Below are 24,647 nucleotides of genomic sequence, written 5' to 3' on the forward strand. Positions count from 1 at the left end.
TCGACAAGGAGCTTCTATGTACTTTCCTTCTTTCATTTTTTTTTTCCTTTTCATACAACACAAGGGGCTAGGATTATATTACAGGTAGCATCAAACAGCCTAGGAACGTGTGTGGAGCGAAACATTTATTTACCAGCAATACATAGATATTAGGAATACATAGGATCAAGATCAGATACTACGAGTACTTCCTCTCCTTCCTACGAGGGCAGTTACAGTTACATTTACAGAGCAACCAAGCCGCCAGCAGGTATCTATCTAATCTAAGAGGAAGATGGATCAGATACTGATATATCCTTGGCCTGATGAGGCTGCATCATCATATGCACATGAGTGCAGACTCTCTCTGGCTCTCCCTTGAACCACAGATTCTGAAGCTCCCTTCTCTTCCACCCAAGCGATATCAACGTGCCTGAATTTCAGAACAGATTAGCTATCTTATTAATCCATGTCCATCCATGAACCAGGTGATAAATATAAATCGGTGGTGTTAGTTTCTGATTACCAAGTGTGAAAGGCACGATGTAGAGAAGAGCAGGCTGGCCATGCCCATCCATAAGGTTCAACGCGACATACGTAATAAGAAGCCCTGATGTCGGTCAAAAGTTCCAGCAAGTCAAATAGCAGAAAATATAAAGCTCTCATTGTGTGTGAATGATAGAATAACTACTATGTGCATTAGATATAATAATGGCTTTTCTCTTTCTCAAGTAGGGGAGCATAGATCGCTTACCAGTGCCATAGGCCAAAGCTGACCACAGAAAGTAACCAGACCGCAAGCTTTTCTTGGCAGCCCAATCATATCTGCGGAAAAATTAAATGAAAACTGGATGCTGAGCTTGCTAACCACATAAACAACACACACCACGACATGTTAAAGCAGCTGTTCTAAATAGCAAACCCCGCATGCCTGCTCTGGTTCAAATGAAAAAATGATGGAACCTTTGGCAAACTAACCTTAAGGCAAATGCAACTACCAGCCCAGGAAGAAGGATGTCACCAAAGCCGATGATACTGTATCCACCCCATGGATCAAACATCCGTGGGATTTTCAGCAACATGGGCACACCATCTTCATCGGTCTTATCACCACGTGCAACCTACGACAAGAATGCCTGTATAACTAGCAAGACTAGATATGATGCCACCAGATAAGGTAACAGCCCGCCCATTATACGTACCGCAATCATCACACTCTCATGAAACCACCTCTTGGAGATGAATACCCAGAATATGTCGTAGAAGAAAGCACAACTGAGAAGAACTGAACCAACCTGATCGTAGCCAAAAAGGTAAACGAGACACATGCCAAAACAAGTTGTGAAGGGAGTTCGTACCAAAACTGAGCATGATATAAAATCAACCCTCAAGAGTCAAGAACATGTACATTACCTTGAGGTTAGGTACTCTGACAATTTGGATAACAGTAACTATCAGTGCAATACCCTGAAGTACAGAGCCAGATATCAATTGATATGGTTGTTGCATTGAAAGGCGTGGAATACTACAGAAAATTGCACTCACAAGAATATCTTGCCCAATCCAAGCATAGGGATACTGACGATAAACAGCCCATAGAACAGCAAACACAACGCAAAATGGGGATACTGCCAGCGTAAGGTACGAAATAGCACCAAAGAATGGTACTTTCAGAAATGATTCCGCAGCAGATCTAAACCATCTGAAATATTCGATTATTTTGAATTAGTACAAAACTTTCACAGAAAAAGAATCAGTAACAAACAAATAGTCATCAAATAAACAAACAAAAGGGTAGTTCGAGATGTTCAAGAACAACTATGCAAGATAAAGCTCATGTACCTTGACAACAAAGCAACCAAGCATGTTTGCAGACCCTGCATAAACAAGAGGCATTAGTTCAAGGAAAGGAATGCAAAGCAGCAGGGGATTAGCTAAGGCAACAGTTTGCATACCAATGGGTGGGAAAAATTACATTGGTCCAATGTAGTAGCAACATATCATCCTATTTGGTCCTTTTATAGTACTTGTACCATGAATGGACTAGGAGAATTTTATTTATTTATTGCTTTGGTAGCATCAACTTATTAGAACTATGGCAAAAGTGTAAGTCGGATAAAATTGCACCTCAACACCGCCGATGCAGAATATTACCACCAGTAGCTCAACAAACCAGGTAGACATCAGCTTGTAAAGCATTATTAAGAAGCAGGATGCAATCACAACAAACATTATTGCTGATATCACGTTGATATCTACAATGCCGCTAGAACCTCCGCCCTCAACATTCAGTGAGACTTCGTGGCCATCCTTTTACAGTAAATGCACTTGTCAGTTCCATAGTTTAAGTAGAAGATGCATAGAAACTAATCATCACGGAATTAACAGATCAGAACCTTCAGGAGCTTCTCCTGTTCATTAATGGCTTCCCTAGAGCTCCATGCTGACCAGTATGACGCACAGAGGACAGTGCCGACAGCCATGAGCCAAAGAAAAACCTCTGCCGTATCGACTACAGGACGATCTGGAGAGTATAGCTGCACAGAAACTATGGAAAGATAGAAAGTTATGTCAGTAAGCTATTTTAGGTAGAATACATAACCAAAATCCAAGTTAAGATAAAGTCAAAGCCAGCCAGATAACAGAAGCAAGTACTAACATTTCAGGGGCAACAATGCCAAAAATGAGTTAGGGGTTTACCTGATTTACCATCGGTAACAAGCGAGTGTAAAGCGATGCCCGCATCTTGTGGCAAGAGAACTGCCGGTATGTGTATATCAAGCTCTGTCTCGTTCTTTTCACAGACCATCTTGTACAGCTCTGCAGGGTAGACAAATGATAAGGAACACTGCTAGGGTCAATCCTACATACAAGAAGCAATGCCTTAAACCATAGACAGAAAGGAGACTTACCGGTGCCATGGTTTATGATGAGTATACCAGAAGCACCAGCCGCCTCTGCGATCTTTGCTTTCTTCGTGAACTTGCATTTCCCCCTTTTAACTAGAAGGAGGCCTCCAGAAACCTAGAACAAACAAATGAAGCTGAGATTACTGGGATCCACAAGCGCTTGCACTGCTATCCAAGCAAATATAATTCTTGACTCGCTTGAGAAGGCAAACCTTTTCTTTTGGAGGACTGCAGCACTCAATCGGGTCCGCCAGAATGAGCTGAGTTCGGTTCGCATATTTCTCCTTGGACACTATCTTGGGACCGAAGCGGGCGCCAACACCAACATACTCGTCTTTCTCTTTGCCGTCGACCCAGCTCTGCACTTTGACCTTGAACCAGTTCGAACGGCACGGTTTAGGAGAGGAATAGAATGGAGTGTGTACCATGGAAGTTTGAGTGTCGGCAGGTTAGAGAAATAGAATTAAGTGTGTGCAATGTAAGTATGAGGATGTTTATGATGAAATGAAGCTGTAGAAAGGGAGGTGACGGCAATCCAATACTACCATAGCTTATGCATCCATCCATTTACCAATTTGCAATCTAATTCGGTTCAATTGAAATTCCCCACCAGATGGGAGTTCATTTGGCTTACTAACCCTAGAACTTAAGGAGTAGCAATTAAGAGAGGAACAAGATAATTGGCCCGGGAAATCGGAATCTAGAAGTAAAACCGTGAATCCGAATAGAGCGAGAGAGGGGGGGAGGAGAGCGCAGGGAACATGTGAAAGATAATTACGAGGACGAAGTCGTTGGAGCAGCCGGGAATCTTGGGGGCCTGGTCGTCCTGGTGGACGATGTCGCCGCCGGCAGCGGCCCCCGCCAGTGCCGACGCAAGCAGCACCGCCAGCACCACCGACGCGGCCATCCGCCTCCCTCCCTCTCTCGTGCAGCTGGAGATGGAGTCGCCGGAGACGATGATGGGGAAAGGAACAGCGGCAGCGAGAAAAAGGTCTGACTGACAGAGAAGGTTGACCTTTTACCTTATTTTCCAATTACGCGCAGCTTGCAGAGAACATTGCTCAAAACAAGACATAACAAGACGATAAAAAATTAGAGAGTCTATTTGGCAATCGGCTAGTATACGGGCCTGTTTGGTTCCTAGCCAAGCCAAAGTTTGGTAATTTGGCATGTGTTTGGTTCTTGCCACACTTTAGAGTTGCCACACTTCAATAATTATATGGCCCACTTGTCATAGAGTGAATTTTTTGCCAACTTTTGCCACACTTTGTGGCTTCCAAAATCCTAGCCACACTTTTGTGGCTGCCACACTTGCCAAAATTAGGCTTGGCAAACTGTGGCTGGGAACCAAACATGCCCTTAATTCTTCACAAATTTACTTTTCTCCCAATCACAAGATGAAACCAGGGCATTTAATTGTTTTCATTACATAATAAAATGCCTAAGTTTGCATGTAATTTAGAATGTATACTGGCTAATTTAGATGTGATTTACCATGCATATATATATATATATATGTATGTAATTTGCATTATATACATATTGAAAAGTAATGTTATACAATCATATATCTTATTGTTATCCCTACTCCCTAGCAATTAATGTAAATTATTTAATTTATAGTAAGAAATTAATTTGCTAAGAAAAGACGTATCGTACAACGCATAAAATAGTTTTCTCCTATTTTCTAAGGACGTGATTGGTTGCTCGAGAAGTAGTTTATCATTTTTTACTTGGTCAAGTTTCGCGCGTTTGGTAGCCCACGACGAAGAAAAAATCTCAGTCCAAATACAAGCAAATGTTAATCCACGAAGCACGCTTGATTCGAGTGTTCCTAGTCCGCTAGTCACTAGCGAGCGCAAAAGTGGGCTCTTATTGTCTGCACATTTAGGAGCTCATGTACATACTTAGTACTAATCTAGATCATTTTAATCATCCCCTGATCTATAAAATGATGCTTCGATTTGACATAAGCTCTACACGAAAGAGATGTGCATTGATGTTGTGAATCCATTCCCGTGACAGGTTCATAGTTTCGTCGAGTGTTTTAAACTCTATCTCGTGTTTTCTTTGAAGCTTTTTTGAACGAATTTTGTCAACTTCGTCGCACATGGTTGACCACTTGAAATTTCTTTTAATTAGCTTCATATCACCAATTCACACTACTTTTATGTTCAAAAATTTCAAATAGAAGACGAAATAAAGTTTAAAACACTAGACGAAACTACGAAGCGGCCGTGGGAATGGAATCACTATGTCGAGGTGCATCTTTTTCATGTAGATCTTATCTCGAATCGATGAACGATTAGACACATTAGAGGGGATTAATATTGAACTAATTTAGTTAGCCACAACAATCCTCGACGTGCAACCTACCAATCGAATGGTCTTTCGTTATCTCACCGAGCCTGAATGGAATTGTTAGCAACCAATCATAGTTCAAATGCTGGCTCAAACCAAGTTTCCACTTATACGGTAGCTGGCAGGCTAAGTTGCACAAGATGGAAAAAAAAGGCATGCAAACAACCAATCATGCTCTAAAGGTTCATCCTTTATCTAAGGGAGGACAACATTCTCTTGCTTATTTCTCTCCCCTCAAATTAAGCAAATATTCAACGTGGCATCTTTAAGAAAAAGACTGACGTCAGCATATTATATATGCCCTGAGGAAAATGAATAGGTGTAGAGGGAAAAGTGTTTTCTGCTGCTGTAGAAAATTTATTGGTGTGTTCATCATACCCCGGGAAGGTTGGAACTAGCTCTTACCAATGATCTGTCTTTTGTTTTGTTATGTATTCCAATTTCAACAATTCATTGATGTCATAATTATTTTGTAATTGTGTTGTATGATAAATTGGCTACTTACCATTTTCCATGATTAAAAACATCGGGTCAACCGGTCATGGAAGAAGTACTTTTGTCGCATACGATTAAGGTGTCACTACACAAAGATAAAACAAATATCTGCTTTTTTTCATGATTTACAATATCAAGCAATGGATGAAGTGCTTTTGTCACGTCGGAGCTCAGAAAGAGGAGGAATATGGGCCCATCATCATCTATGATTCCATCTCATCTTGCACTACAGGCAAGACCAAGACAACATATGCCATCTACCAACAATTATACCGCCCTTAGTTGCAAAAAAGATTTAACCATAATTTACCAACAATTATGCCACCCTTAGTATCCTAGTCGTAGTGTCATAGTTCTCCGCTTCTGATGGTAACCTCTTTGGTAGACATGTCTTTGTGTGAGTGTGTGTAATTTTTTCTTGTACGCTAGGTTCATCATCATCTATCCTTTGATAACATTTATCTATCTATACCTAATAATAAAGGAGCTAACGTTTTCTTGGTTTGGTCCGTCGTAAAGGCGCTTTGGTCCGCCCCAATATACGTGTTCGTCCATCGCTCGCCCAATTGTCACGATGGATGGTCTCCGCGCGTTGTAAAGTTTCGTACCTTTAGCAAACTCTGGTCGGACTTTGTAAAGTTTCGTAGGTTCAACAGACTCCGATCCGGATCAAAATAGGCCAGCTACGTTAGGCTAAGTCCGGTCTCCAGGTAACCTACGGTAGCCAGATGTGAGAGATCACATATAGAGCGCCCTAGCCAGGAACTCGATCAGTAAAATCTTGTGATCGTGAGAAAATTCGGGATGAGGCGTAACTGCTAGCTAACCTGGCCGTTCCCGTACCAGGCAGCGGCGGCGAAGATGAGCTGCGGAAACCTATCCGGCCAAGCAAGAAAAGACTAGATCAATCCAATTCCTTTGCAACAAGGCGAAGATCGCCAATCGGATGAATCCTCTCTTTGGCTCGCGTGATTGGCGCCGGCGGCAAGGGTTAGAAAAGGTCAAAAGATAGCACCTCCTCAACGATCGTCGCGTGGTGCCCCTTGGTTGGCGGCACCAAGATCGTCGTGATCGAGGCACGCGCCCATGTCGCTGGCGTGGAGCAGCTGCACCTCCTCAACGAAGACCTGCTCCGTTCAGGACGCCACCCTGCTCGGCGCCGTCAAGGAGCGCCGCCACGCATGCCTGGGACTCGCTAGAGCGCCCCGACGTGGAGATGAGCGCCTCGGGCGCCTGAATAACCTGCGAACAGGAGCAGCTCGTACCGTGCAGCAGCAAAGCGGGGCACGCCGTTCGCCACCTATCGCCCTGCTGGTCTTCGGGTCGTCCTGGCTGCATGAAAAACGAAACGATCATGTTTTGTGCTGCTACCAATCCAATCCCGGCCGTCATCACCGTACACCGGATCAGAGGTAAAACGAAGAAGAGTTGTCGTGCGTAAGGCATGGAGCTGCATGCTGCAAACATAATAAGGATGGCGCCATCGCCGTCGTGATGGCCAAGTTCATCGTCGCCGCGCTATATTCCAGGTCTTGTTGTCTGTCAGGCGCTTTGGCTGCACACACTATTTGGCAGTTGCAATTGCGCGATGACGCGCTGCATCAGCTCAAGCGTACATAGATACGTATGGCCAGCACCAAGTGTAGCTGAATCGCGTATTGACACTCTGCCTGGAGGCGCTGAGATTGAACCAGAAAAGGGTGCCAAGACTGAACCATAAAAGGGTAATCCCGTCGTTTGCTTGGTAATACCATGGACAACCTAGGCAACTCCTGATTGTGATTGACCTCGTCAGGATTTACTGTAAGATTGGCTTTAACGAGTCACGCACATTTGAGGAGCATAATTGCTCAGTTTGATCAACATCTATAAGTTTTAAGTTAGAATATATACCCATATATATGATAAATATGTTTTTGATTATGTTGTCAAATCAAGTAATTGCGTTCTTTCATGAAGGTGACTTTGCCCAAAGATGATGCTTCCATGTGTACCCTGTCACACCGCTTTCTACTGAGGTCTATTTTATCCTAAATTGTTCCATAATTTTATTTGTTTCACGAAGTACCCTAATCATTTGGTCAAATTAGGTTGGATCGGGCAATCCGCATCCTAACTACTCCCCAAAGATTTATCTATCTTCTTTAGCTTCTTCTAATCCTTGACCTCGAGAGATGGAGACAAAGGCTTTTCGCGCGAGGTGAGGTGGCGATGGTGCTGACACACGTGTGTCGGGTTGCCTAACAAAGACAGCGGGTAGAGGCGAAAATGGTGGCACACCTGACTGTGGAGGGCGCCATGGAAGCGCTAAATGCATGTACCAACGAGCCGTAAATCCGTAATAACCCCATTGCAACGCATGGGCAATTTTCCTAGTATATATACCTAATAATAAAGGAACTAAGGTTTCTGCCAAAATTTTCGTCCAACTTTTTTTAGGACGATTTTGCCCTCCCACCAAATCACATAATACTGCAGGTTGCCATTGTACCGGTTGGCTTCTTTTCTTCTTCCATCCCCGAGCTATTCTCTCCTCCCGAGCGTAACCCAAGCCGCATCGATCCGTTGCTACTGCCGAGCGGCGTAGATTGGCCCCCAGAATTTGTTCTCCCATCTGCCGTCGCGTCCGCTGTCTCCGTCGACCTCCATGACAAGCGTCGTCCCAGGCCCCGAGCTCCAACCGTATCGATCTCCGTCCATAATCCCCTGTTCGGCCAGATCCGGGCACCTCCATGGCGGTTGCGGAGGAGGATAGACGGCGGCCCGGTCTACCACCGCTCTGATGAGAAGATGGTGGCGGAGGCGGCGTTTGTGGCATTCCTATTGTTCGTATTTCTCGTCCCGTTCGAGCGGCAGAGGAGTGACGGAGTTGCCGCCAGCGCTGCCAAGTTTCCAATCAGCGCCCATCCCACCCCGCCCGCACTAAGGTTTCTGCCAAAATTTTCGTCCAACTTTTTTTAGGACGATTTTGCCCTCCCACCAAATCACATAATACTGCAGGTTGCCATTGTACCGGTTGGCTTCTTTTCTTCTTCCATCCCCGAGCTATTCTCTCCTCCCGAGCAGAACCCAAGCCAGATCGATCTGGTTGCTACCTGCCGAGCGGCGTAGATTGGCCCCCAGAATTTGTTCTCCCATCTGCCGTCGCGTCCGCTGTCTCCGTCGACCTCCATGACAAGCGTCGTCCCAGGCCCCGAGCTCCAACCGTATCGATCTCCGTCCATAATCCCCTGTTCGGCCAGATCCGGGCACCTCCACGGCGGTTGCGGAGGAGGATAGACGGCGGCCCGGTCTACCACCGCTCTGATGAGAAGATGGTGGCGGAGGCGGCGTTTGTGGCATTCCTATTGTTCGTATTTCTCGTCCCGTTCGAGCGGTAGAGGAGTGACGGAGCTGCCGCCAGCGCTGCCAAGTTTCCAATCAGCGCCCATCCCACCCCGCCCGCGGCGCCCCACACCACCTCATAGGAAAGAAGCAGATCGCTGTCATGGATGCCGACGGGACGGCGGACGCGGTGACGGACGGCTGCCATGGACGTCGGCGGGACGGCGGACGGCTTCCTGTGAACGACACAAATGACTCGCTGGGATGGCCTGTCGGGGATTGCGGTCTTGCCGCTAAGTTGTTGCCTGATGTGCTCTGGTAGTGTTGAGTGGCGGCAGAAGGAGCTCTCCATCCTCTATCGATCTGATATTTTTTGATTCCGGAATTTGAGAAATTGTGATGCTAATTTCGATTTTGACAGGGTCAACGTTGAATTGGTTGAGTTGGTGGCCGCCACGCGATAGAGCGGACGAGAATCGAATGCCGCCAAGTACTCTATGGGGATGCAGAGCTGGACTGGATTTAGATTCAATGGTGATTCGATTTGTTCAAGCAGCCACACGCGTGAACAGAGTAGACTGTTCATAGCGCTCCACTGCGACACCAATGCTGCCTGTGGTGGTTCTTTTGTCTTCGCCTCAATCACGGTTTCTCTGATTCTCTGATTTTTTTTTTTTGACAGTTAGAAAAGCACGCTCTCATAATTACTTACATAGATCAGTCCTGAAGGTTGGTTTTGTTTTTATAAATATGCGGTTGGTTTCTTCTACAGTAAATTATGTCGAAAAAATGCAGATAAATGCAAATTAGATAATTTGAGATATCATATCTTTGGTAGATGGAGAGAGTACTAATAATATATTCCTGTGGAGTGCATTATGTTCGGTCAAGATCCTTTGAATGCACATGTATACAGTATGATTTTGGGACCTAAATACAAGAAGGGTTTGAATACAAATCTAGGCGATGCACCAACTCTGATCAAATCATGTTTTCATTATAATTAGATCAAATACCTATTCCTAATAATTATAATTAAGGATTTTATTTTTGTATAGTTGTGTTGTACTCGAGGAGCAATGATTACTTGGCAGAATTTGGGATGTGCTAACATTTTACATCTAAAAATTTATCCTAACTCTACATTGAATTATTCAAACTTGATGGGGCGGCAAACACCTAAATTCCGCTGTCGTGAGAGTGTACGATTGTGCATCTTCTCGAAGGTAGATTTTCCTTTCTCCCGTTGCAACGCACGGACATTTGTGCTATATATATACCTAATAATAAAGGAGCTAAGGTTTCTACCAAATTTTTCGTCTAACTTTTTATTTTTATTTTTATTGGACCGATTTGCCCTTCCACCAAAATACATAATACGCAGGTTGCCATGATACCGGTTCGTTTTTATTTTCTTTCCTCACGGCAGCCTAACCCCAACTCTGCCTCCACCATATCTGATCCAGCCGACACAAGCCGCGTGCATCTCGCCGCCGGCCCTCGCCGACCGCGTTCGGCCAGGCCCCTGTGGCCGGCGCCCCACCTGCGTGTCTCCCGCCGCCGGACAGTCCCGCAGACCGCCTTCGGCCAGGCCCCCACCGGCAGCGCCCCACCCGCGCGCGGGATTGCAGGTCGAAGAGCCCCAGCAGCCGCCACTCCAAAATCCCGCCACCGGCCATCCTCGAAGTTGTACACTCGCAGCTGGTGGTCACGTTCGCCGTCTCTGATTGAGGGGAGCAGCAGCGGGAAGCCGAGCAACGCTGGATGCTGCGACCCGATGGCGCGCCACGACGTGCACACGGTGGCGGAGCGTGCACGGTCGTACAGCGAGGAGCAGCATCGACGGTAGACCGTGATGCGGAGGTCGTCCGGGAGCTTGGACCGCCCGGCCCGTTGGAGGCCTCCGCCGTCCCGGCCATTGCTTGGTCTAAATGCCCGAGCAGTTCATACTTGGTTTTATACATACAACCATAACCAGAGGGGAGCAGCGGAAATTGCAGTTGTTGGTTGATGACGGAGTCATGGGAAACGGAATTGAGGCCTCGGGTTCGCAGAATCCAAGGCTACGCCCGAGAACTCGAGCGGTCTGGCACCGGTGTCTATGGTCTTCTAGGACCTTGGTGATCCACTAATTATTTTTGGGTGAGAGGTGAGAGGTAACAGATGGTGTCTAGATTGGCGGGGCGGAGAGCCACAAACCCATGGCCGTGGCCAGTGATGCTGCCACTTTTGCTTAGGAGTATTTTGGAGACGAAAGATGTGTAGGGAGAGAGAGGATGGACAAGAATTTGTGAATAATTGGAGAGAGGGGAGAAAACTGGTGGACACACTAACTTGGTGCATAGTTTCATGAGTTGGATGAGAAAATCAAACCGTGTCCTATGTCAATTGCACACCGCAGCATCAAGAAGATAAGCACGTAGTGATATGAGCAGCTATATAATATACTCTCTCCGTTTCTAAACATAAGCCACACCGAAATTAAAGAACACGACAAGTGGAACGAAAATTACATGAGATTTATGCGATTAAAAAAAATTCTAGAGATGTCTCTCGTCTTCAAGCTCCAGACTGTGTCGACGGCGCACCACCGCTGCCGCAGCTTCCTGTGCTTGCCTGGATTTGTTGGATGCCGAACGGGTTAAGAAGACCACATCCGTCCCAGAGACGTGGAAGAAGGAATAACCGTTGATGAAGCTTCGTGACGATCTGAAGATCCCCCAGCCAAAAAAGATCCTCGAAAACCACACCACTCCCACAAGCTTCTCGACGTCACCGTCGAGATGGGGTTGAAGCTGAGGAGACTTTATTGGAGAAGACGCCGCCGCCCCACCAAACCTTCACCCTAAAACCAAAAATACGAAGCCCTCCTGTCGACGGGGGATAGATCCACCCCTCCTCCATGGCCCGAAGGCCATCGACTTGGGGTAGATCGACGCGCCGACGGGAGGCGGCTGGGGATCACCGCGATCGCCTCTTGATCGCGCATCCCGGACGATTAACCTTGTTTTAAGAACTTTTCGTTTTAGCCTGTCATAAATTCTCGATGAGCTGTGCAATGGAGACACCGAGCGATGAACGAAAGAGGTATGGCCGGTACGAGTGTACGATACAGCCATGTAACCTCGCCCAAGTGTGGTGATGAGGACATCCCATCTCTTGATACAACCGATGTACCTACAGCCACACAAATACAAGGACCAATCACTCGAGCTCGTGCCAAACAACTTAACTATCAGGTACTTTCGTTTCTTGGAACTATTTCTAACATACATGAGAATATGATGCTGCCTAAATTAGATATGTTTGTTACTCTTAGGAATGATGGACCAAGCATGGATGAGGAGGACAAGCATTGGAGCATGATCACGCATGGAGGAGATGGCAGCAAGCGTTTGAGGATTGAAGATGACGCCGCAAGTGGAGATTTCAGAACTTTGAAGCCACCATAAGAAGAGATGAAGATATGGACGAAATATAGAGTTTCCCACTTCATAATTTCGTCCATAGCATGTTATGGTGCTGCATCACCTTTAGCTTTGGGCCAGGCCCATGTCATTTTCGCAGGAATTAAGTCAGCCACTTTTTAGAATCTGTATTGAAGGGGGAAAGGCCTTCTAGGGTTTGGTTCGACCACCATACGTATGGTTGGCCGAAACCCCACCTTTTCCTCCTTTAAATACCGCCATAGCCGTCACGTTTAGACTCGGATTTTGATTAGATTAAAAGTTAGCCAATTGCTGCAACTTCGTGTACTTCTTTTGAGGCCAACGCCCAGAACAAGACCAACTATTCGGAATCCCACCTTTTTCAATAAAGCTTTCATCTTTCATCCGCAATATTCTGATTGCAACATTAGTTCTTACTTGTTCTCGATTTCAGGTAGGAATTAAGATCCTCGCTGGTCAGGCTGATCGTGCATCCGCAAGATCAGTAACTTCCGGAGATTGTCCTAGCGATTGCATTGGCGCGCGAGCGTTGCACGTGTAGTCGGATCGTCAAGCACGAACTCCACCAACAAATCGACGTTATCATACTCTCATCGAAAGATCGGACACCTTTGCCCTATCAAGTGGTATCAGATTTCAGGTTGCTCGGTGAGAATTTACTGTTTTCCTAGTGTAGATTGCATCTGCCATCATACCCATAAACCACGAAAAAGCCAAAAAAAAATACTGTTAGGGTTTAGATCATATCGTCCCATAAACCCCCTGCCACGCCTTGCATTGTCTTTTTAGTTTTGCATAGTTGAATTTGTGTCTGCATCTTCATGTCGAGTTGCTGGTCTTAGCGTCTAGTTCCTTTAGAGTTTCGATTTCTGGTCATATTGGTTACGTCGCCGCCGCCACTCGCACCTTACGCCGATCACCGCCATCATCGCCATATACACCTGCCACATACTTCCGCCATTGTCATATACACCTGCCATATACTTCCGCCATCACCATATACATCCGTATACACGCACCACCATTATTGTGTCCATAGTCGTGTCCAGATAATCGCCGCCTTCCGTTTGTGAGTAGAAGAGCAAAAAAAAAAGTTGCGAAAAAAAAATCGCAAAAAAAAAAAGTCAAATCCGCATCCCAGTCGGGTTTGACCCGATTTCCACTAGTCAGGTCGATTTTAGTCCGAATTGGGCAGTTTTCGACTGCAAACTTTAACCGAGCGTAACTTTTGCATACGAACTCCGTTTTCGATGGTTTACCAGTCAAAATCACCGGGAGAAAAATTCTATCCAGCCACAACAACTTCGTAGTTGTGCGGCTTCCGGAACTCTCAGAATTGCCAAAAAACGTCGGGAAGGTTGAGTTTTTTGACGTTTAAGTTTACTACCCGGAAATTCCTGTGTTCTTCACTTATATCTTGCTTTTGAGCTATTCCTTTGTGCTTGTTGGAGCCAACCACCACCATATATCACTCCATAGCTGCTCGTTGCTTGTGTGCCACGCCGTGACATCGTTGGTGAACTAGGCTCGCGTCTCTAGTACGGTCTAGCCTAGGACCAGCACAGTACCGTGGTGAGCATACTTTCAATATTGCATTGCTATTTTGACAATTGATGTTGTGCTACTATATTAGCCTTCCTACAGCTCTACATATTGTCTCCACGTGCACTGTGTCGACACCTGGTAATCGCTTTGGCAATCTTTGGAGACGCTGATCCTTGCTGGTTGTTACATCGCCTTCCTCCTGTTTGGTAAGAACTTGTAAGAGCTTCGTATTTTGCTTGACGAATTGCGCGTGAACCACCATATTCTGTAGTTTGTAGGCATATACATTTGTGCTTTTTGTGTACTAACCATGTCAGGACCAGTTGATCCGGCCGCTGTTGACCCGGCCAAGATGACGTCTGAACAGTTGCATGCTCATTTCACCCACCTTTTGGGCGGGCATGCACGCGACACCGATGCGCGCATTGGTGACGTGGATGCCAAACTCACCGACGCGCTGGACAAGCTGGATGGCCTCGAGGCAGCTTTCAACTCCAAGCTCGACGCCAAGTTCCAGGAGCTTTTGACTCGGTTGCCGCCACCTCGCGACAATGTGCAACGACGCGCACGCCGTGTTCCTCGTGCGGATGTGCCTGCGGGTACCGCTCCTGCTGCAGCAGCCGCATCTGACGCGCCTTCTGATGAAGGATACGAAGACTATGAAGCGGACGTGGACGAGCAGGTCGAGGAGAACGTACTGGACGGCGAGGAAGTCGAACAACCTGCACCGGGTCGTCCACGACAACTGAACCGCAACGCTCGTCCACCTCCACGCCCGGTACGTAATGATGATGATCATGTTGCTAAACTTAAATTGAATATTCCGCCATTTGAGGGTAGATATAATCCTGATGCATATCTTACATGGGAATTGGAAGTAGAACAACGCTTTGCATGTTTAAAATACCCTGATCACTTGCGTGTTAATGCTGCTACTTGTGAGTTCAAAGATTTTGCTTCTATTTGGTGGTCTGAACATTGTAGAGCACGTCCTGCTAATATTCCTACTACTTGGGTTGGTTTAAAACTTGCTATGCGTACTCGTTTTGTTCCTCCACATTATCAGCGTGATTTACTTAAGAAATTGTCTCGCTTAGAACAAGGGAAAAATTCTGTAGAAGACTATTATCAAGAATTGCAAACTGGTATGATTCGCTGTGGTGTTGTAGAGGATAATGAGGCTATGCTTGCACGTTTCTTTGGTGGTTTGAATAAAGAGATTCAGCATATTTTAGATTATAAGGAGTACACCACTATTACTCGCTTGTTTCATCTTGCTTGCAAAGCTGAATGTGAAGTGCAGGATCGTCAACCACCATGGAGAAGAGCTAATGTTTCTGCAGGTCGTACATCGTCGTGGTCGCCGCGACAATCAGCGCCACCATCGCGTGGGACTGCACCAGCACCTACTACTTCCAAGTACACCGCGCCTGCATCACGAGCACCACCTGTTGCGACTCCACCACCATCTGCTGGTCCTCCTCGGAGTTCATCTTCCATGGCCTCCACAGGGAAGACGCGCGACATTCAATGTCGCAAATGCTTGGGATTTGGTCACATAGAGAGAGAATGCAGAACAAAGCGTGTGATGTTGGTGCGTGAAGATGGAGAATATGATTCTGCAAGTGACTTTGATGAAGATACATTGGCCCTTATTGCTGCACGTGATGGTGCCAATTCTGATTCTGAGAGAGAGATAGAGGTAATGGATGCTGACACTACTGATCAGTACAGGAGCTTAGTTGCACAGCGTGTGTTGAGCGTGCAATTGAGCAAAGCTAAGCATGATCAATGCCACAATCTGTTTCAAACAAGAGGCGTTGTAAAAGAGCGAGCTATAAGGATCATTATTGATGGAGGGAGCTGCAATAATCTGGCTAGCGTTGACATGGTGGAGAAGCTTTCTCTTTCTACAAGACAGCGCACACATCCATACTACATTCAATGGTTTGAGAGCTCTCGGAAGCTCAAGGTAACAAGAACTACACATGTGCATTTTACTATTGGTACATATTCTGATTTTGTTGATTGTGATGTTGTACCTATGCAAGCTTGTTCTTTGTTACTTGGTAGACCTTGGCAATTTGATAGAGAATCTGTTCATAATGGTAGAACTAATCAGTATTCTCTTATGCATGATGGAAAGAAAATTGGTCTCAAACCTATGACTCCTGAACAAATAGTAAAAGATGATCTTGCTAGAGCTAGTAGAGTAAAAAAACGAGGAGAAACATAAGAGTGAAAATCAGATTGTTGCTGCAGATTTTGTGCCACATAAGACTAATACTAAATCTGATTCGAACCATGCTACTGAAATTCGTTTGAAGAATCCTTGTTTGCTTGCTAGCAAATCTGATATTGCTGAACTTGATGTGAACACTACTCAATGCTATGCTATTATTTGCAAAGAAGTTCTGTTTTCATTTGAGGATATGCCTCCTTCTTTGCCACCTGTGGTTGCTAACCTTTTGCGGGAATTCATTGATGTGTTTCCACAAGTTGTTCCACCTGGATTGCCACCTATTCGTGGGATAGAACACCAGATTGACTTGATTCCAGGAGCTTTGCTGCCCAACCGTGCACCATACCGTACCAATCCTGAAGAGACGAAAGAGATTCAGTGACAAATTCAGTTTCTCCAAGATAAAGGTTACATTCGTGAGTCTCTTAGTGACATAGGCATCCCAAATGGGCCTGCCGAAGATAGTACCCGGGGTTTACTGAAGGCCCACTACCCGAAGAATAAGAAGATTCGGAAGCCCAAGATATTATTAAGGAAAGCTAGAGTTGTAATAGAAAGTCTTATTTGTAATCTTGCGGGATGAGTTAGAAACCTTCCCGGACTTTGTAACTTGTACAGCACAAATCCCTCGGCTCCACCTCCTATATAAGGGGGAGTCGAGGGACGCAGAGATCATCGAATCATTGTTTACAAACCCTAGTTTCATAATCGTCGAGTACTTTTTGGCTGAAACCTTCGAGATCTACTTGCCCTCTACTTCCAACTAAACCCTAGTCTACAATCCGTAGGCATTGACAAGTTAAAACCTTGTCAATTGGCGCCGTCTGTGGGAACTAGAGGCGTAAGGATCTGATCTCGATGGCACGTTCAAGATCTTCGACATCGTCAACCGCAAGCAACGCAATGGATCGAGGTAAACAGATCGTTGCTGGTCCTGTCGATTTTGTTCCTCACCCACCCTCCCGTTTGGATGCATATGCGTATCTGGTGGAGCCTATGGAGATGACGTTCGGAAGGTTTCGCTTTCGCGTCGAGAAGGAAGGATTGTATCGTGTCGAAATTCCGATTTCGTCGGGATCGTCGGCGGTCGATTCCGATTTTTCAAGCTATACATCGTCAACCGAATCTGGAGAAGAAGAAACTTCGTCATCACGCTACATCAGCACCAGGGCAAGAGAAAAACTCGCCAAGATCTTCAGCGACATGTCGTTTGAGTCATCTGCGGACTCATATATAAGCGATGGCTTAAGCAGTGTCGACAGTTACGACTTCATCGACAAATCTACTACAGTGGGCAAGGTCTTCACCAATCTCAACGATGGTGTCACCAAACCCAACATAGATCTGAATACAAAATATCATCAGATTTATGTCATTGGAGAGCCAAGCCATGACCAAGAGGAAACATCTGAGGCTTTCGACGATCTGGGAAATCCATACGTCGATCCCTCTGATCTGCGGCGAGGCCTGGGCAATAAATACGTCGGGCCACAGCCGCGACACAGAGTTCGACTCCCGCAAGCAGCATGGGATAGAGCCGCAAGAGCTATGGACGGCTCAGAACCAATGGCCACCACAGCCACGCCAGAGGAATTACAAGCATATCAATATAGGCTCGCACGAGCTGCAAGGGAATTGGAAAAACAGACAGCTGAGTTAAACAGAAGAAAGGAGGCAGCTTCTGCGTCCAACAGGAGAAGGGCAGAGCTGAGTCGACAATCTAGAACTTCGGGTGATACCCACAGGGAGGCTCGGAATGGAGCAAGATCGAGGTTACAACATGTACCCGAAGGAGAAAGAGAGCACTTAGTCCAAAACCTCGACATGTCTTTTATGTCGATAGACACGAGAGGAAACATCATCCCTAAGACACCAGAGGCTGGGTATATGGCGACACAAGCTTTTATCCTCGCATCTAAACCACCTCCAGGAGATCCAAGGGAAACACTGTACAACATGGCGATAGCAGGAGTTGGAGCCTTGGGGACGGCGTTTGTATCAACACCTCCCGAAGGAACAGCAAGGCAAAATAGTCCACGACCTGCGGCAGCAGCAGCAGCAGCTCCTGAAGGACCAAGTGGAGCAAGGGACACGGCAGCACAAGCAAGAGTCGACAGAGCGCGACAAAGCAGAAGGGAACATCGGCAGTCCCCAGAGTTAAACGACGAGGATATGTGTGGCTTGCCGTGCTTCACGAGGAGAGTCCGAAAAACTCGAGTCCCTTCAGGATTCAAGTTACCTGATAACTTCAAGAAATTTGACGGCCTTCAAGATCCAGAGGATTGGCTAGTGGATTATCTCGAGACAGTGAAATTTACAGGAGGAACCAGAGCAACAGCTATGCAAAGCATCCAGGTGCATTTGAGTGGAGCCGCACGATCTTGGATAAAGAAACTTCCTCCAGGATCCATCGACAGCTGGGAAAGCTTCGAGTATGTTTTCGTCAAGAACTTCCGCTCCACGTGCAAGAAACCTGCGTCATTAGAAGAGTTGAGAGCATGCCGACAAAAGGCAGATGAACCAATGAGAAAATATATTCAAAGGTGGAACATTATCAAAAACTCGGCAGAAAATATATCTGACGAGAGAGCGATAGATGCGTTTGTCGCAGGAATCAGGCGTGGAGATTTTGTCGAGGACTTGGGGAGGACCAACCCAAAGACAGTATCCGCGTTAATGGAAATAGCAAATAGATGGGCAGATGGAGAAGATGCTGTTCACAACAAACGGCACAGGTCGCCAGAGGAGGACCGTTGTCGAAATTATCAACCGAGGCGACGATTTCCTCGGCAGTACCCAAGCTATGATGCTCCAGGAAAAATTTCGGCAGGCTTTCGGGCAAACACAGGAGGAAACAACAGAGATGATTATCAGAGAAGCAATGAACAGTGAGGCGATAATAGAGATGATTCTCGAAACAACAGGAAAAATAGCGGGCCTAGGTTCCCGAGGCCTTTCGTGTCTCCTGAAGAGATGATGAATGGGCCGTGTCAGATGCACTTTTTCCTCTACAAAGAACGGAAAAGACAATCAGACATCTGCAGAAGACCGTCGTAATTTTCGTGCAATGTTAAGGTGGGCAGAGCATGCTAATGCTCGGGCAGCACAGAGAAATCCTCGAGAACCCAGGAGTGAGATTCACTTGCCACCTCCTCCCGCGATTACGGAAGACAATCGACATCAGCTCAGAATAGCGGCAGCACCTCCACCACCACCTTACGTTGATCCTAACTCCAACGGAGCGGTGTCGATGATTCAGAAGGGAAGGCCATCCAATAGGGCTCAGAAAGTAATCTCGCGACAGGTGTTCATGGCAGAAAAAATGCCCCCACCAACAGTCGAGTATCTTAATTGGTCAGGGCAAGATATTGGTTTCACCATAGCAGATCATCCGCAAAGAAGTTCCTTGACCAGGGCAACAAGACTTATCCTACCAAAGATCATTGCGGGATTTGATGTCTCTCGAGTATTCATAGATGGTGGCAGCAGCCTAAACCTTATGTATGCAGATACATTGAGAAAGATGAACATATCCCTAGCAAACTTGAAGCCAACAGACACAAGGTTCCATGGTATCACACCGGAGAAACCAAGTTATCCACTGGGGAAGATTAATCTCGACGTTCAGTTTGGAACCCGAGAGAATTATAGAATCGAGAAGCTGGAGTTTGAAGTTGTGGATTTTCCGTCGCAGTATCACACTTTGTTGGGACGACCAGCATATGCTAGATTTATGGCGGTACCACATTATACATACCTGTTGTGGAGGATGCCTGGACCTAAGGGACCAATCACAGTCAAAGGAAGCTTCGCCTTAGCCGATAAGTGCGATAAGGATTTTCATCGGATATCAGAAACTTTCGGGATGCAAGCTGAGTATTTGGCGTCAAGGAGTATGACTGACTACGACGTGCTGCCAGACGTCGGAAGGCCAAATAAAGAATCAACTTTCAATACTGAGAAAAATTCTAAGGAGGTGCAGATTCACCCGACAGACCCGAAAAAGACGACGTCCATCGCAAACGACATGGACCTCGCATAGGAAAGCGCGCTCGTCGAGTTCCTCCGTGAGAACTGGAAAATCTTCGCATGGTGTCCAGCTGACATGCCAGGAGTACCCAGGGAACTTGCCGAGCACCACCTAAACTTGGATCCACTAGCGAGAACAATCAAACAACCTTTGCGGCGTTTTTCGGAACCAAACCGCAAGGCTATACTGTCAGAAATAGATCGACTATGAGAAGCTGGTTTTATAAAGGAGCTGCATATAGAGGCCACATGGGTAGCAAATCCTGTGTTGGTGCCGAAGAAAAACACTAAGGTCCTTCGCATGTGCGTCGACTTTACGTGCCTCAATAAACATTGTCCAAAGGATCACTTTCCCCTCCCGAGGATCGATCAAATTATCGACTCCACGGCTGGATGTGAACGTCTTTCCTTCCTGGACGCATATTCTGGTTATAACCAGATCAGATTGAAAGAAGAAGATGAAGTAAAGACATCGTTCATCACACCGTATGGCGTGTTTTGCTACAGAATAATGCCCTTTGGTCTGAAAAACGCGGGAGCAACATATCAGAGGATGATGCAGAAGTGTTTGGAGACACAGATTGGTAAAAACGTGCAAGTATACATCGACGATGTCGTCATAACATCAAAAAAGGGGGCGACATTGATCGAGGATCTCAAGGAAACCTTTGACAACCTCGACAAATTCTGCCTCAAGCTGAACCCGATGAAGTGCTCTTTTGGCGTCCCAGCAGGAGAACTTCTGGGGTTCCTAGTTTCAGCAAGAGGGATTGAAGCAAATCCCGACAAAATACAAGCTATCGTAACAATGAGGAAGCCAACAAAGTTGAAAAAAATACAGCAGCTAACTGGGCGAGTCGCAGCTTTGAGCAGATTCGTCGCCAGGCTGGGAGAAAAAGCGTTACCATTTTACGCTCTGATAAAGCAAGGGGAGAAATTCCAGTGGAACGAAGAGGCCGACAGAGCTTTCGAGGATCTGAAGCGCACAATCTCGACACCACCAATCTTGGTAGCGCCGAAGAAAAAGGAACCTCTCCTGCTGTACATTGCAGCCACGCCCCAAGTGGTTAGCACGGTGCTAGTTGTTGAAAGAGAAGAAGAAGGAAAACTCCATGGAGTGCAAAGGCTAGTATATTTCATCAGTGAAGTTTTATCGCCTTCCAAACAGCGGTACTCGCAGTACCAGAAACTAGCATATGGAGTAATTGCAACGGCAAGGAAGTTGCGCCACTATTTTTCGGCACACCCGATAATAGTAGTCAATGAAGCACCACTTTCAAATATACTGAACAATCCAGAAGCTACAGGGCGTGTCTCCCTTTGGGGAATAGAACTTTCCCCTCGGGACATCACGTATGAAAAAAGAAAGGCAATCAAGTCGCAAGTTCTGCCAGATTTCATTGCAGAGTGGATGGAGCTGCAAAACACGGGACCCCCAGATTTGTCGAGAACCTGGACCATCAACTTCGATGGGTCCAAGAGAGTAGAAGGAGCTGGCGCAGGAGTGGTACGGTACTTATATCACCTGAAGGCGACAAGTTAAAATACGTCCTCCGGATGACGTTCCCTAACGCATCCAACAATGAAGCAGAATATGAAGCCCTCATACACGGGATGAAGATGGCGAAAGCTTGCGGTGCAACTCGATTAAAAATCTTTGGCGACTCACAATTGGTGGCTCAGCAAGTTATGAACCAATGTGACGCAGTCAATGATAGCATGATGGCATACAAGGAGGTGTACAATGAGCTCGAGAAGCTGTTTGATGGGTGCGAGGTAAATCACATCAGTAGATTGAGTAATGATAAAGCCGACGTTCTCGCAAACATCGGGTCGCAGTGCCTCCCAATCCCACCAGGAGTATTTTGGGAAGAAATAGCGGAGAGATCCACGAAGCCGAAAAAGGTGCAGAAAAAAGCAAAGGAAGAAAAAACTTCGGCGCCCCTCAAAGAAACCACGGAGGACGAAGAAGACCAAGAGCTTGTGATGATGGTAGAAGTTCCTTGGATGCAAGCATATATATCATATATCCTCAGGAAAGAAATACCCGACGATCCAGTTGAGGCAAGGCGAGTTATTCGACGTTCCAAAGCTTTCACAGTGATCAAAGGGGAGTTATACAAGCGAAGTATTTCAGGCGTCCTGCAAAGGTGTGTCACACCCGAAGAAGGAAGAATAATTCTGAAGGATGTACACAGAGGAATATGTGGCCACCACGCAAGTAGTCGAGCTATTGCAGCCAAGGTTTTTCTGGCAGGATTCTATTGGTTGACAGCAATCGAGGATGCCAAGGAAATAGTACGAACCTGCGACGCGTGTCAAAGATTTGCCGCAAAACCTCACTCTCCAGCGGCAGAATTAACACCAATACCATTGTCGTGGCCCTTTGCCCAATGGGGACTTGATATGGTGGGCAAGTTGCACAAAGCTTCGCCAGGAGGATATGAGTACTTGCTGGTCGCTGTCGACAAATTCACCAAGTGAAGCTAAGCCAATAAATTCACCAGATGCAGCGTCGGCAATAAAATTCGTGAAAGGGCTCGTTTTTCGGTTTGGAGTGCCTCATAGCATTGTCACAGATAACGGTTCAAACTTTACGTCCAAGGAGTTCAAGGAATACTGCGCAGAAGTAGGCATTAAATTGCACTTTGCGTCCGTTGGGCACCCGCAAACCAACGGCCAAGTCGAGAAAGCCAATGGTATCATCTGCAACGGCCTCAAGAAGCGCCTGCTAGGACCACTTGAAAAAGCTCGACATACCTGGCCAGAGGAATTGCCAAGTGTTTTGTGGAGTATCCGAACAACACCAAATACGGCGACACAAGAAACTCCGTTTTCTCTCATCCACGGAGCCGAAGCAGTATTACCAATCGAAATAGAGCATGATTCTCCAAGAGTAACAGAGTATGACGAAGAAACATCACAAAAAGCTCGGGAGGATGATATGGACGCACTCGACGAAGCTCGAGACGAAGTACTTTCACGAGTCACCAAATACCAGCAGGACCTCAAAAACTACCACAGTCGACGGTTAAGGCCCAGATCCTTCCAGGTCGGGGATTTGGTCCTACGGTTAAATCAAAAAAGTACTGAGAAGCTCGAATCACCATGGTTGGGGCCTTACGTTGTCACGGAAGTCATCGACGGAGGATCATACAGGATCAAGGACAAGAAGACAGGGGCTCCCGAGAAAAACCCCTGGAACGTGGCGCAGCTCAGGCGGTTCTACGCCTAGAGTTGAAATATAGTCCTCCTCTGTAAAAATACAATGTACTGAAACGCCCGCGAGTTTTCAGACGCACTCTTTTCCTTTTCGGGGCACCGAGTGGGGCCGGAAAGGTTTTTAATGAGGCGGGCTCGCGGTGCTGCAATATAATAAAGATAGTGGAGATATACTTCTTATTCTTCGACACGCTCGGGGGCTCAATGCCTTCAAGTCTTAAAATACGTACAATATAGACAAACTAGATTTACCGAAATATTTCGCCTTGGTACACTAATACCTCGCCAAATATAAACATCGGAAGCTAACAATTATAAATATAGTGTACACGTCAAAATCTTATTGCTTTGATCCAAGAACCTCGCAACAAAAAATATAGAACTTCGACACTAAGATACTCGAGGGCTTGCAACCCATCAATGGAAAAAATAAAGACATTTTCTTACAACAAGAGGAAAAATCTTCGAGATAACAAAACAGTATAAACTCCAACCAAAGGCTCGGGGGCTCGGTGATCAAAAATAGAAAAAATACAGAGTTGACAGCTTTACAATATAGATTGTGTTTACAAATACACAAAGATGTATCAATGATGGAAATATAGCAAGAAGAGGAAAAAGTTTTCAAGGGAAACCTAGCACATGGTCTATGGTTATTCGCTCAGTAGAAGGACGAGTACTATGCTTAGCATAGCTTCCCTTCACGAAGAACTCAGAATCCATCCGAAGAAGTTCATCCATCATATCTTCGGCAACAGGAGTCACCAAATCATCAATCTTACCCATATTTCTCTTTTTCTTTGCCATCTTCGCCAGGCAAGTAGGAACAATTTTATCTATGGGCAATTTCGGATGGCAAATTTTTATCATCATCATGGCAAATCTTGTGCCAGCAGAAAGTTGAGCCCGCACAAAGCCATGGATTCGAGGAGCATCCCGAAATTTTTCCATTAAAGCTGGAAGGGTCTCTGGCATCTTGTTCCGAGGGAACATGGTTCCATAAACTAAGAACAAAGTCTTCGTACAGAAGTCAAGGAAGTCACGGACCTGAGCCGCGCGATCTTGAAATCTGACGATTTGGCGGGTGCGCTC

At 46.2% G+C, this 24,647-nt stretch overlaps 1 protein-coding gene across 2 annotated transcripts; it reads right to left on the bottom strand.

Annotated features, from left to right (window-relative positions):
• Nucleotides 1–108: 108 nt before the first annotated feature.
• LOC127308449 (signal peptide peptidase-like 5) lies at nt 109–3,928 on the bottom strand. 2 transcript variants are annotated; one of them, XM_051339275.1, is made up of 15 exons: nt 3,911–3,928; nt 3,667–3,820; nt 3,101–3,259; nt 2,892–3,003; nt 2,680–2,799; nt 2,376–2,527; nt 2,107–2,289; nt 1,822–1,856; nt 1,525–1,681; nt 1,393–1,446; nt 1,182–1,274; nt 958–1,100; nt 734–804; nt 506–589; nt 109–412 (listed from the first exon to the last, which is right to left on the bottom strand). In XM_051339275.1, exons 2-15 carry the CDS (start codon nt 3,793–3,795, stop codon nt 264–266), a joined length of 1,641 nt encoding a protein of 546 aa, XP_051195235.1. In that variant the 5' UTR covers nt 3,796–3,820; nt 3,911–3,928; the 3' UTR covers nt 109–263. The 2 variants fall into 2 exon arrangements, with proteins under 2 accessions (XP_051195235.1, XP_051195236.1); XM_051339276.2 differs by lacking the exon at nt 3,911–3,928 and having other exon boundaries at nt 3,667–3,904.
• Between the last annotated feature and the right edge of the window lie 20,719 nt (nt 3,929–24,647).

Source organism: Lolium perenne, chromosome 6, assembly GCF_019359855.2.
Source record: "Lolium perenne isolate Kyuss_39 chromosome 6, Kyuss_2.0, whole genome shotgun sequence".
NCBI lineage: Eukaryota > Viridiplantae > Streptophyta > Magnoliopsida > Poales > Poaceae > Lolium > Lolium perenne.